This window comes from Diplotaxodon limnothrissa, linkage group LG12, assembly GCF_057381915.1.
Source record: "Diplotaxodon limnothrissa isolate DT_005_m linkage group LG12, D_limnothrissa_male_GT1.1, whole genome shotgun sequence".
NCBI lineage: Eukaryota > Metazoa > Chordata > Actinopteri > Cichliformes > Cichlidae > Diplotaxodon > Diplotaxodon limnothrissa.
The window spans coordinates 26,801,250-26,813,492 of NC_140607.1; the positions used below are offsets into that span (position 1 = coordinate 26,801,250).

Consider the following 12,243-nt stretch of genomic DNA (forward strand, 5'->3'; position numbering starts at 1 on the left):
AAGATGGAGAGACAGAGGGAGGGTGTGTGTGTGTGTGTGTGTGTGTGTGTGTGTGTGTGTGTGTGTGTGCGTGCGTGCGTGCGTGTGTGTGTGTGTGTGAGCGAGAAAGACAAAAACACATACCGCATGAGTAAAAGACAAAGAGATACATACTGAGTGACAAAGACTAAAGCCAGATAGAGATTGGAGAGAGAAAGAGACATAAACAGGTAACGGCACTGTTTAAAGAGTTTTATAATGACTCTGCTGGTGCAGGTAACAGCAAAGTGCATCAGAGACTGCCAGAGAGGAAAAGAGACAGCACAGAAAACACAGCATGCATCCCCATCTCAGATACACGCAAATCTATCTTCTCAACGATACGCACAGACACACAATCGCATCTGCAGAGCGAACCTTCCACCCTTTTACGCCTACAACCACAGACGCACACACTAAACCTATTGTGCTTCCACCTCTGCAGCTTCTCGCAGACTTCACTAAAGGGTGAACCCTCTGAAACCGAATTAGGAAAATGATTAATTCCAAGCAGATCTACACAGACGAACGCATATACATAAAGTTCTCAAACTAGCTGCCGAGAGGGAGAGCGCCGAATCGCTGAAAGCTTGGGGACACCCACAAAGCCTCCACCCCAAGATGTTTTGTATCCATTATACAGCCTTGGGATGTGACAAGCCTCATCAATAAAACTTTTATTAATGTCAAGAGCTTCGAGCCAACTTTGAGCTTTAATCTAAAAGCAGCCGTAAAGACATTTTTACAGTATATCCCTGGCACAGTAAAACACTAAGCCACATTAGACACACGTTTACTCTTAAAATCATCAGTTTTTGTTCTCACGTTTGAAACAGCATATAATGTTTAATTTACAGCCAGAAAGGAAAAGTGTTACTTGTTTTTCCATTAGAAAGCTCTACGCTCACAGCCAGCAGAGATCTTGATTTTGCCTTTTAGTTATTAACAAGATGATGATTTATCAAACAGCGCCTCGCTACAAATATCGAGTTGTGTTGCACATCAGCGCGGATCAGCACAGCTCCTGTGATACTGAAACACGGCAAAACCATCAGAGGAGCGTAAATGCTACAGCTTTACAGTTACTCTACAGACCATCTGCATCGAACTTATCGCCGCGGGTGGCCTATTTCTACCATCGGCTCACTTGATTTAGAAAATATGATTTCAATTGATTTTCTCATACATTAATTTCTGAAATGTCGGTATAAAAAGGCTATCAATCTGAAATGAGTGTGTCATAAGAGAGAAGTTAATAAAAGTAATGGATTTCTTTTCTTTCTTTTTTTTCCTGCACATAGCTGAGTAGCAAGTGAGGAGGATAGGAAGATTATCAGCAAGAGGGAGAGAAAGAGAGAGCGATCGAGGGAGGAAGAAAGTGGGAGGGAGTGCGCAATAATCGAACAAGAGAGCAGCGCTACAGTCCTGGAATGGCATGCGGGTCCACGGAGTCATCAGAAATGCAACGATTCTAAAAGAGAGAATATGATTTTCAGTCGACAGTGGCTGGGACCGAGTGGGAATCAATGAGAGGAGGAATCAACTGCTAAATGAGATAATTACTGTCAGAGATTATAGAGGGATGGAGAGAGGAAGAGACAGCAAAACGGAGGCTACGAGAAAAGAAACAGAAAGAGATGAATCAAACCAAATGAATAAAATGTTATCTCTGAAACATTTCCAGCCTGCCATATTTCAGAATTTAAGATCATTCCAGCGCTTAAATAGCAACTCCCTTCGAGAAAAAGCGAGTTATTTTTGATTTAATTGTGAGCAACAAGAACGAGCGCCATTACATTTTGAATAAGGAATGAAGAAGCGCTCTCAATCAAATATAGTTACGGTATAGTTCGAATTTGAGCGCTTGGAATCATTTAGTAATAACATACTGACCAAGCTGTTTGGTTTTTTTACATTAACATCAAGCATAAATCCCAGAAAATTGATTCAGTGGGAGAAACATTTCCTCACTCCATCCGAGTCTTCTTCAGTCTCATATAGCTCAATTACAGCATAAAGTTTCTTATCAATTAAAGAGTGGGGTTTGGTTAAACTATTTTGCTGTTATTGTTACAATAATGCAACATATTCTTTATTTATATATTTTTTTGTGTGTGTACGTGGGTTACATCGCATAATGAGAGACGTGATGAGGCTGAAAGCGTTTTTTTGTACTTCGAAGACAAAAGTAAACAAAAGTCCACTCCATAGCTTCTCCGGAGGTACTGTACGTTTACCAGTAGAGTTGCGAACCACTGCCAATAACACAACTACCAGACAATTTTAAGCCAAAAGTGTCTGTGAAATTTTAACATGTGCAGTTGATGTCGACTGGGCGACCACACGATCAAAACAAGCTACTATGAATCTGGTTTTTGTTTTTGTCCTTCCAGGACTTTTAGCCTCGCCTTGTGTGACAAATCTGCATCTTTCAAAAAAAATATATATAAACATTATCAGAATTATGAACTTGTTCACCTGAACTCCTAAAACTTCACCTTGGTTAATACTGTAATAAATAATAATGAGGTGTGCTAGACGGAGGTGTATGTACGCGTCCACCTCCATGTATGCTAATGCTGTTATGACTGGCTGGCTTCATTACTGTCTGTCTACAACACCATGGCCAAGGTCAGCAGAGGCTGCAGAGATGATAGGGGGCCAAAAGCATGAGCACAAATTAATCTGCTGTTTAATCTAATAATGCAGCGTGGCATCAGGTGCCTCAGTCCTATTAACACAACTGTAATTGCATTTGAGGAGGAATGGGAGCACACAGGTCCACAGAGGTACGCGCACACTCAAGTGTACACCGGAGTACATCGAACGCAAATGGAATTGTATTACACGAGCATGCGTGGACGTGGACATGACATGCACATCCGCACGTGGGTGCACAAACGTCCTATGTGGGTGTTAGGCTGGGGGAAAAGAAATAAATGAGAGGAAAAATAAGGTGCAGTGTTTTTCTGGTGAATTCAATTCAGGCAATCACCGTGTGTGGGTGCATGTGTGTCCATGTTTATATGGCATGGAACGCCTTTAAGCACGGAGCCCTGCTCATTAGCATGGTAATATCCAAACAGCAGGGTGTAGTCAGAACAGCAGTGTATTATTAGGATTCATCTCATTAGGCTTTCATGAGATTTAAAAGTTAACGAGAAATAACTTCAAAACTAAGTCTGAGATAAAATACACACCGGCATACAGAGTTTACTCTCCAAAAGTTAAACTTCCCCCCTGGTGACAATGCATGGCCTGTGGCAATGCACAGAGCTGACCTGTAGTAACAGGATTAGACAAAAATGTTGGTCACGCCAGAACTTGTGGTGACATTTACTGCTACAAGTAATTACTGTGAAAAAGAGAAATTAGTCTTCTTTAAAGTGGCTCAACGGGATGCACTTTTACTTTACTGTAAGTAAACACACTGATGGAGCTCAGAAGATTGGGCCTTCACTGAGGACTCAAGGTAAACTACAGCAATGCAAGTAAAGAATAGCTGTCATACTCACCGCAGTCAGATGGATGACTCCCTGAGAGGTCACGGGGCATCCCATGAAGCCGACAAACTGCAGCTCGGGACAATGTTCTGCTACTGCCCGCACAGACTGATCAGTGACCTGGAAAACAGAAGAGCAGAGAAGGATTCATTCAACATGTTTCATTCATTCAGACTTTGAGAGTCAACATGTTAAAATCAGAGTGAAAAACATCAGGATTCCCATTTTTCTGTCTTGTGCAGATTGCTGTTAAAGATGACCTTGCCAGCTCAATAAATAAATAACGAATAGAAAAATCTATTAAGAGTGCCTTTCAACAGTAGCGTGTACAGACTGGTGCTGTCAGATTTGAGCCAAAATGTCTGCTCTCTTATTCCAACAGGCTTTGTGTTGATCAACAGAAGAGAAAAGGAGAATCAGAGGGGAGAAAAGGAAAAAAGAAGTCAAAAGTGTGTGCCAAGCACTGTGGGCATCGACTTATGATGGATAAACCGTTCCCCATCATTCACCCAGCTGTCTACTAACCGCTCATAATGGATCTTAGATCAATAGGGAAGCAGAACATTTCCACCAGCTTCCACTGTAGTCATCAATATGGGCATTTATAGCACCTTCACCTCCTTCACTACACTCAACACCGCAACAATATGTGGAAGATTGTTTGTCCTCTCTGTCGGCTTCCTCGGCGCTTCCTCAAATTCTTCATCAATCACAAAGACAAAATAAGAGGAGAAAAAGGAGAGAGAACTGACAGCACTGATTAACTGAGAAAACAAAGCAAACAAACAACAAAGAACATTAGAGAGAAATAATCATGCTTTCTAGGCGTCTCTGTCAAAATCATCCATATTTACTTTTGAGATTCCCCAAAAGCAAGTCAGGAAAAGTAAATCGGAATATGGTCAAAAAGCCCATAAAATAGGAATGGATGCATCCAGACACCAACATTTCCTTATCAGATTCAGCGCACTGAGACTAAAATATATCTGATATGTTTCAAAGGAAATAAACAGCTCCATATTTTTATTCTAAATTACTAGAAGTCTGGAAGAAGCACTCATGCCTAAAAAACACTGAAAGGCAGGATAGTTTAAGAATACTCAAAGGGACACATAGAAGACTACTGCAAACTACTTCACTGCAGCATCATCAGTCAGTAAGATTTTTCCACAGTTTTCACTGTACTCCTGCACAGTACTGCATGTCCTCTATGGCCAAACCTCTTGTCAGTGTAGAACTGTGATCAGACATCTAATACTAGCAACCTATTCCCATAGTGTCACGTCTGAGGCTGATCAAACTACTTATTTGTAATTCTTTACTGATCATTCTATATACTTGTAGACTCCTCATTTCCTTGATGCTGTCCTACATTCAAACCCTTACACCGCTCTCTCTCTTTCTTCTTCCCTGCCCCGCTCCCCCTCACAAGGCTGCTTTAAAGGTTACTGAGTCGAGGTAGAGTAAGATGGAAAACTCAAGGGGGTAAAGAAATCACAAAAAGAAAGAACAAGGTGTCCATTTATCTTTCACCAAGTCAAGTTATCTGGGCAAAACACCTCGTATGAAGCTAAAAGCTTTGTCTTTCACCTTATCAGTATGGAGCTAAAGTGCCTTTAAAGTGTAAAATAGTTCCTAAAGAAGTGTGACTGAAAATGTAAGAATAGCTTTTAAGGTTATAATCCAGCAACTAAAAAGATGATCCAGGAGCAGACCTCTGAGCATCTAATTTTACCAGGTAAAAACAAAAGCTGGCGTTTGAAAATTACACTTTTTACCATATTTAACTGTGCTCTGTGGGTGGTAGTTGTCTCTACTTTCATTAGGTTTTAAATCAGGACTCAGAAATAGTTTGCGGAATAAACAGCAAACTTTTTTTAAAATGTAGTGCGCGTATCAAGCTGAAATTTGTCCTGTACTTTGAATCGAATACCTGCAAAGGTAATATTAACCATTTGAACTTTCTATTTTTGCACATAGCAAAACATTCTGAAAATGACAAATATTCTCACAGACCTGCTAGTGTGGCTGTAGATTACATTCTTATTGATCAACCCGCATGCAGAGTTATATCTATATTTAATGTTGCACGTCGACAGGAGGATTTTCTACACTACAGAACGCAAGGATATCAGAATCAGAATCTTCCTCTGTATTACTGCTATAATCCGCTATAAAGTCATATTGTGATATCAATGACACAAACTTGTGTCAACACCTGAGGCAAAAAACCCCAAAACAAAACCTAAAAACAATATATGTATATTGCCAACACAAATCCATAACGTTCAGCTCATTTTGACAACAGTTTGACGTGTGAAGAGCTCTAGTCCACATCCCTTTACGGAGGGAATTTCCTTTCACAAGGATCAACCACACACACCTTGGCTCATCTGACTACTCACATAATCAATAATGAGTCGACAAACGGAATTGCCTCCAAGAGAGCGAAACCACTAGGGGTTAAATCCCAGTTGTTTTAGACCTGAAAAAAACCTCTTGAATAAGACGTGAAACATCTTCACAATCCCAAAAAAAGAAGTCCCATTCCTGCCTTCGTTTCAAACGCCTAACACTTGTATGACTTGGGTAATTTAGAACCTACACAGTCACCTTCTTAAGAAGCCTTAAACATTACGCCCTGTTTAGAGTAAATAGATTGAATCATCAAAAAAGGAGTGCTAAGGAGGGCAGTATATGAGGTTCGGTGCAGCTTTTGAAGGAATTCCTTTTTCCAGTGTGATATTTAAATCCTACAAAACAGAACAAGTGTTCTTCCTGGACATTGCTGTATATACAAGCTGTAGTACTTTTTGAGCTTTGCACAGAGTGTGGTTTTTCAGCACAATCAATAACTGGATGCACCTTAAAAGTGCCTCAGGTTGAACCCACCACACTTTCCTTCCCCACTCAGTCAGGAAAGATTAAGTGAAGGTGAGTCAGCTATCCCACTTGGAGACACTGATGCATATGGATCCGGATCTGCAGGGCCAGGTAGAGATATGGAGAAGAGTAAACCAGAGTTGTCTTTTGAGTATGAAACTTAAAAAACTCCAGCTGGACCAGCCTAATCTGAGCAGCTGGTAGGAGAAGTGAGCTGGCCACAGCTCTCCCAACATGGCCTCTGCCAAAAAACCATCAAGGAAAACATTTTCAGGTTGACTACCAGCAAAATCAAAAAGCCGCACACCACCTCGATCCCTAAATCAGAACCTTCTGTAAGGGAGTCAAGGAGTCATAGCAGACGCCACCTCCAGACTGTCTTTCATACGGCTGTTTGTGTTGCAGGACTGTGTGGGTGCAGTCAAGTGTGTGCGCACGCGTATGGACGCACAAGAGAGCAGGTTACAAATCTAAAGTAACTCTCAGCAGGTGAGAAGGGAGACAGGGAAGGAAAAAAACTTAAATCCCACCAGAGCAGAACAGGCCAGGAGGCCATGTACCGTATCAGATTAAGCCCGTGTATGTGAGTGTGCGTGCATGTGTGCGTCCCTGTGTAAATGTGAGTAACACCATATGGGTTTATAACTAAGATTTGTCTCCAACCCACAAACACAAAAACCCATCCCAAATTTCTCTTTGCTTCCCACTCCTCCCCCTCAACTTTTCATGGACTTTGATTTAAAAACATGAAAAAAGTCATGGCAGAGCTTTGGAGAAGTAGTGGCTAGCCAAGAGAGACCTTAAAGCCTTTTAGAAGGGATCTAGTTTAATGGTCTCTGGGTGAAGGAGGTAAGGAAAGCAGAAAAACACAGCGAGCTGGAATGGTGGAAATGCTGCAGTCATAAAGATAGCCTTTGTGTGTGTGCGTCTGCGTGCATGTGTGTGTTAAAGAGCGGGAAGGTAATTGTTAAGAGTGCTGTGGTAGCAAAAAGGGGTAGTGCTGTACATGAATGTGTGGTTTTTTGTCTGGCCGCCTGTTCTTTTCAAAACGCTGTGGCAGCACCCAAGGGCCACTTCTCATCCAATGAGGCTATTTAAGCTTGTCAATACGGTCAATCATACAACTTGTTTGCCTCCATCAAACGTCAGGTTAAGAGATGGAAACCGAAAGATCAGAAAGATTGTTTTCTTTCCAGATTTTGTTCATTTTCATCTCCCGTTAAAACGATTCATTCTTTACCAACAAAAACAACACATCGTGAATACATCTTTCCACAAGTTCTTGCTTTCTTACAGACATATTTCAGAAACACACACATAGATAAAGCCAGATAAAGCCAGTTCAATCACCGAGAGAGACTGTTATTCATCCAACGCATACACATGAGGAAACAGAGTTTCTTGGAAAAACTAATTTCCCCCCCTCAAAATCAAGCAACCTAACAGGGTGATAAAAAAGGCTAATGGGAAGGTGCTAAAAACTGCAGTCCCTCCAGTGGCCTGTTTGAGGTTGGTTCCAAAAGAGAGTCAATCCTGATGTTCTTTCAGTAGCAATAAACACTTTTACAGCCTGGTCTAAAAAAAAACTGGATTTGGTCTACTAACAATTTCTTCGCTTCATGACAACTATACAGGAAGTGAACTCACCCATGTGAGTTGCATTGAGCCTTAAAGTTCCCATTATCTGGGCTGTGGTCACTTTCAGTGTCTTTCACAGTTGCTAGTAGCTATTTGGTAGGTTACTGGCACAAATTACCCGATATCTGTTTGTTTGATGCCCTTACACAGAGTACGGATGCACTTTGGCTGTTACTGCCAGCAGACAGCTTAGCGTTTAACCCCTTTTTCCACATATGGTTACTTCTAGCTTTGGAAAAAACAAGATCGTATAGACTACAATGCTAAAGGCTTCAAAAACAGGACGCCAATGTGTGTCCAATGGTGGCTACATCCTTTTTTTGTTATATACAGTAGGTTAATTACTTACTGGAGCCAGTCGGTGTGAAGCGTGACCTCCCATCCACCTGTCACTGTGCATTGGGCTGTGCGCACTTCCAAAACACAGATAACCTACACTCAACATCTAAACGCCTACTGTGAAAATACACAGACAGAGAGCTCACTGCTGCTTTTCTGCTAAACATGCTGCTCATGCTCTGCTTTCTGTGTAGACACAGTGAAACTGCGATGGTGGCTAGACAACTGAGTGGACCATGGAATTAAATTTGAATCGATTTTGCAAGAAAAAGGAGATATAAGGGAAGATTAAGGTACTGAGTATCTACTTTTGCTTAGTGTGAAGGTGGGATTCAAAGGGAGCTTAAAAAGCAATGGACGATCAGGTTTAGAGAGTAGTCTTACCTCTCAGAAGATTTATGACAGCGCAGCCTAATACTCACTCCAGGGCCTAGCAGGTCAATACTTTGTTTAATATGGCCTTCTATTTAAAAAAAAAACATACCCATGCAAAATTTCGTCAAAGCTGCAGTCCGAGTTTTTCATGCGCTACCATTTTCCAGGAAAAAGAAGCTCAGGCTCACTACAAAAACCCACTGATGATTGTGATTTCTTTATGAAAGCATCTGGTACTGTTGAGTTTTACAGGTTTCCAATATTACCCATAAACAAGGACACCAACTGCAAGCCTTCCAGGTACAAATTGAAGTGGGACAATTTTCATCAAAGTTCTGTTTTTTTCCAAGGTAATCATTTTCTCCATAAATACTCTCTTAGGGGTGATATTGCACTGGGTTCATCACAGCCTTGGAACACACACACATTTAGATGCGCACACATGTACACACACCAAACTTTGTCTCTTTTTTAAAGAGCTCAGATGGGCTGTATTGACACGAAGGACTGGTGATCTGGCAAAAATCTAAATGAATACTTATCATCCTCTGTAATATCCGCTGCCTGGAGACAAAAGCAACACGGAAAGTCATAAACTTTTACTACAGCTAGGGAGAGTCTCTTTACTGTGCTGATGAGCAGGCACTGTGCACTAAGTGCAGGGCGGTTCGCTTGGAGCTGTGCATGAATATTGATCTGCTGCTAAAGCTTTAGCAAAGCTGATTCACATTTAAGTTTGCGAATACATTTGTGTGTATGCTGTTTTCCATACAGACATGAAAGTAATCACAAAGGTCCACAAAAAGACGCATGGAGCGCACACGTAGGTCAAGAACACAGTACAGTCTAGACAGATGTGAGGTTCCTAAACTCCCGCTATCCATTGCAATGTTTTTCTTGGCTAAACAGGGAGACAAGTCATATTTATGAGACATGATGAGACTGGAAAACAGGATGGATAGCAGTGAGAGACAAGGGAGAAGAAAGGGGAGAGGCGAATAAGGGCGAATGAGAGATTTGCAATCTTTTCATGTTAACATAATGTAGCTTCTGGTCTTCAGTGTATAGCTTTGGCAAGCCTGGCTGCTTCTTTCATGCCTGTAAATCCTGTCTGAATATGTATGTGACAGACAGCCAGTCGCGAAGATGAGAAAGACGGGGAGGTGGCATGACAGGCTAAACAAGCTCGGTGGGTGTGTGTGGGTGCGTGCACAGGGGAATACGTGAATATGAGCGCAATCTGATCTTATTAGAGAGCTGACGGGATGAGGAGCTGTGATGAGAGCTCTGAATCATCACCATCTAATCAATCAGTCTAATTAACCGAGCTTTATGAACACTGGGCCGAGCCGAGAAAGAATCCGCCGACACAGAGATTAATAATGATTACTGAACACACTGCAACACATTCTATTAACAATCCATCTTCATGCCTATCCAGCAGCTTTGCATAAGAAGTGACTTCTTTGGCAGTTGCAGGAAATCCTCTGAAATATGAAAGGTTCTTCTGCTTCGATCAAAACTTCAAAGCAAATGAAATAACATTCTCAACAGATAATTTTTATTTAATGAAGCGTAAAGTTCCATAAGAAAGACTCACTGTGTTAGCATCATAAAATAATTGTGCTACGTCCACGATTAAAGCACTCAGTGTTAAACTTTCAAAAAGGACGACATGATAAAAGCCCCTCGGCGACACACAACTCTGATGTTGAACTTTAGGAGACAAGTCGTTCCCATTTACACTTGCACTTAAGACAGGACAGGCCGATCTTTGACGCCCACTCATCCCCTGCAGAAGAGTCCTGGCGTGGAAGTCAAAGCGGGTCACAACAGAAGGACAGGCTTGTTTGTGTTGGTATGTGTGTTGTTGTCAAGTCCACACAACAAGCAGACCTTTAAAGACCAGCGGGGTTGTTCGTGTGTGCGGTGTTTCCATGGCCTGCTGCTGGGCAACACGGGGCATCAACTGTCAGTGATGACATAACCGCTCCCTGACCACTTGACTACCCACGATGAGACACTGTGGGCAGTAAGCTTTTTGTTTGTATAATCTAATAGCATCTGACTCTCTCGCTCTCTCTTTCCGTTTCTCTGAGGTTATAGTGTAAGCAACCAACACAAGTGATGCTCTTTTCGTTGCTCTCATAATCGTTTTTTCGCCTTTCGCAGCCTCTTTCCGGCTTATTACTTTGACCTGAAAATTGTAGGAGAAAGAAGAGCACGGACAGAGGACCAGAGGGTAAAGCAAAGAAAGCAAAAGGTCACAAACTCAAATTATTAACTCATAAAAACAAATAAATAGATAAAAACACAGAGCTAATAGAGGGCGTGCAGAGATTAACCAACCAAGTGTAATTTAGTGAAAGTCCTTCTTAAGTAAAAGCTTTGCTAGGCCTTTTCTTTTGCAGTGTGTGTAATGCAGAGTTTTTAAACAATATTCTTCCTAGAAGTGAAACGATTAGCAGAGTGACAGAAAATTAATCTGCAGTCATTTTTGCTTATCAATATTTTATCTATATCAATGGTTTCAAGGGGAAAAGGCAAACATTTATAAGCCTTTCTCTCCTTTTCTTTGGGGTTGTGAACTGCTGGCCTGACAGAATGATCAATTTGGAAAGGCTGCCTCGGGTTCAATGTCATTTTACTTCTTTGACATTTTGTAAACAAAATGATTAACTTTTAATGCAAATAACTGTTAGTTACAAGTCAAAATGTGTTTGATAGATGGTGGAAATTTGAAAAAAAGAGCTAAAATGTATCGAATCTCATCTTTTCTAATTAAAATCATCCACTGGGGATCCTGCTGATACAGTGAAATTCATCTTGAAAGTGGTGCTGGATTAATATGTCATAAATTCATCAGCAGACAGCTGTTTTGAAACAATTCTAATGATTGATGCCTATGGTTTGCCAACAGCCAATATAATATTTTGGGGTTTTGGACTATTGATGGAACAAAACAAGCGATTTGAAGATGTGTCTGGGAAGCATTTTACATAGAATTCATCTGATGGAATTACTAATTAATACCAAATTAATATAAAGTTATGACCCACAGCCCCTGTTTGAACATGCGGTCAAGCAAAGTAAATAGCTCCAGCCCGTCTGAGAAGTAGAGCCACCCGTCTTCCACAAACTACCACCTACCTTTAAATTCCTCACATCTCTCCACTGTATACTGTGACAAAAAGGCCATAAAATTATCTCAAAGCGCACTGTATATTTTTCAAAAATCGAAGGCGGCTCTGAAAGATGACTATGTTTGAAAAATGAAACTCCCAGGATCAATAGATCCACTTTGCTCCAGCTGTGGCCATCTCAGACACACTTGGGGGAAAGAAAATCCATAAAAAACTTGGCCTATCCTTCTCATATATTTCACAAAAAAGTAACTGCTACCTACTTATCAGTGATCACACCAATGTCTGAACAATGGTAACATTTTGTGCTTTTTTTTTTTTATTTTTTTGGGAAATCAATCTCC

The 12,243-nt window shown here is 41.1% G+C and overlaps 1 protein-coding gene across 2 annotated transcripts in view; it reads right to left on the minus strand.

Moving 5' to 3' along the window:
* fbxl17 (F-box and leucine-rich repeat protein 17) overlaps nucleotides 1–12,243 on the minus strand; it is a 231,330-nt gene that overhangs the window by 153,670 nt on the left and 65,417 nt on the right. For both annotated transcript variants that reach the window (XM_085368445.1, XM_085368446.1), the window contains exon 7: nucleotides 3,534–3,641. In XM_085368445.1, the coding sequence (XP_085224571.1) occupies nucleotides 3,534–3,641 (108 nt within the window). The remainder of the gene's footprint in view (nucleotides 1–3,533; nucleotides 3,642–12,243) is intronic.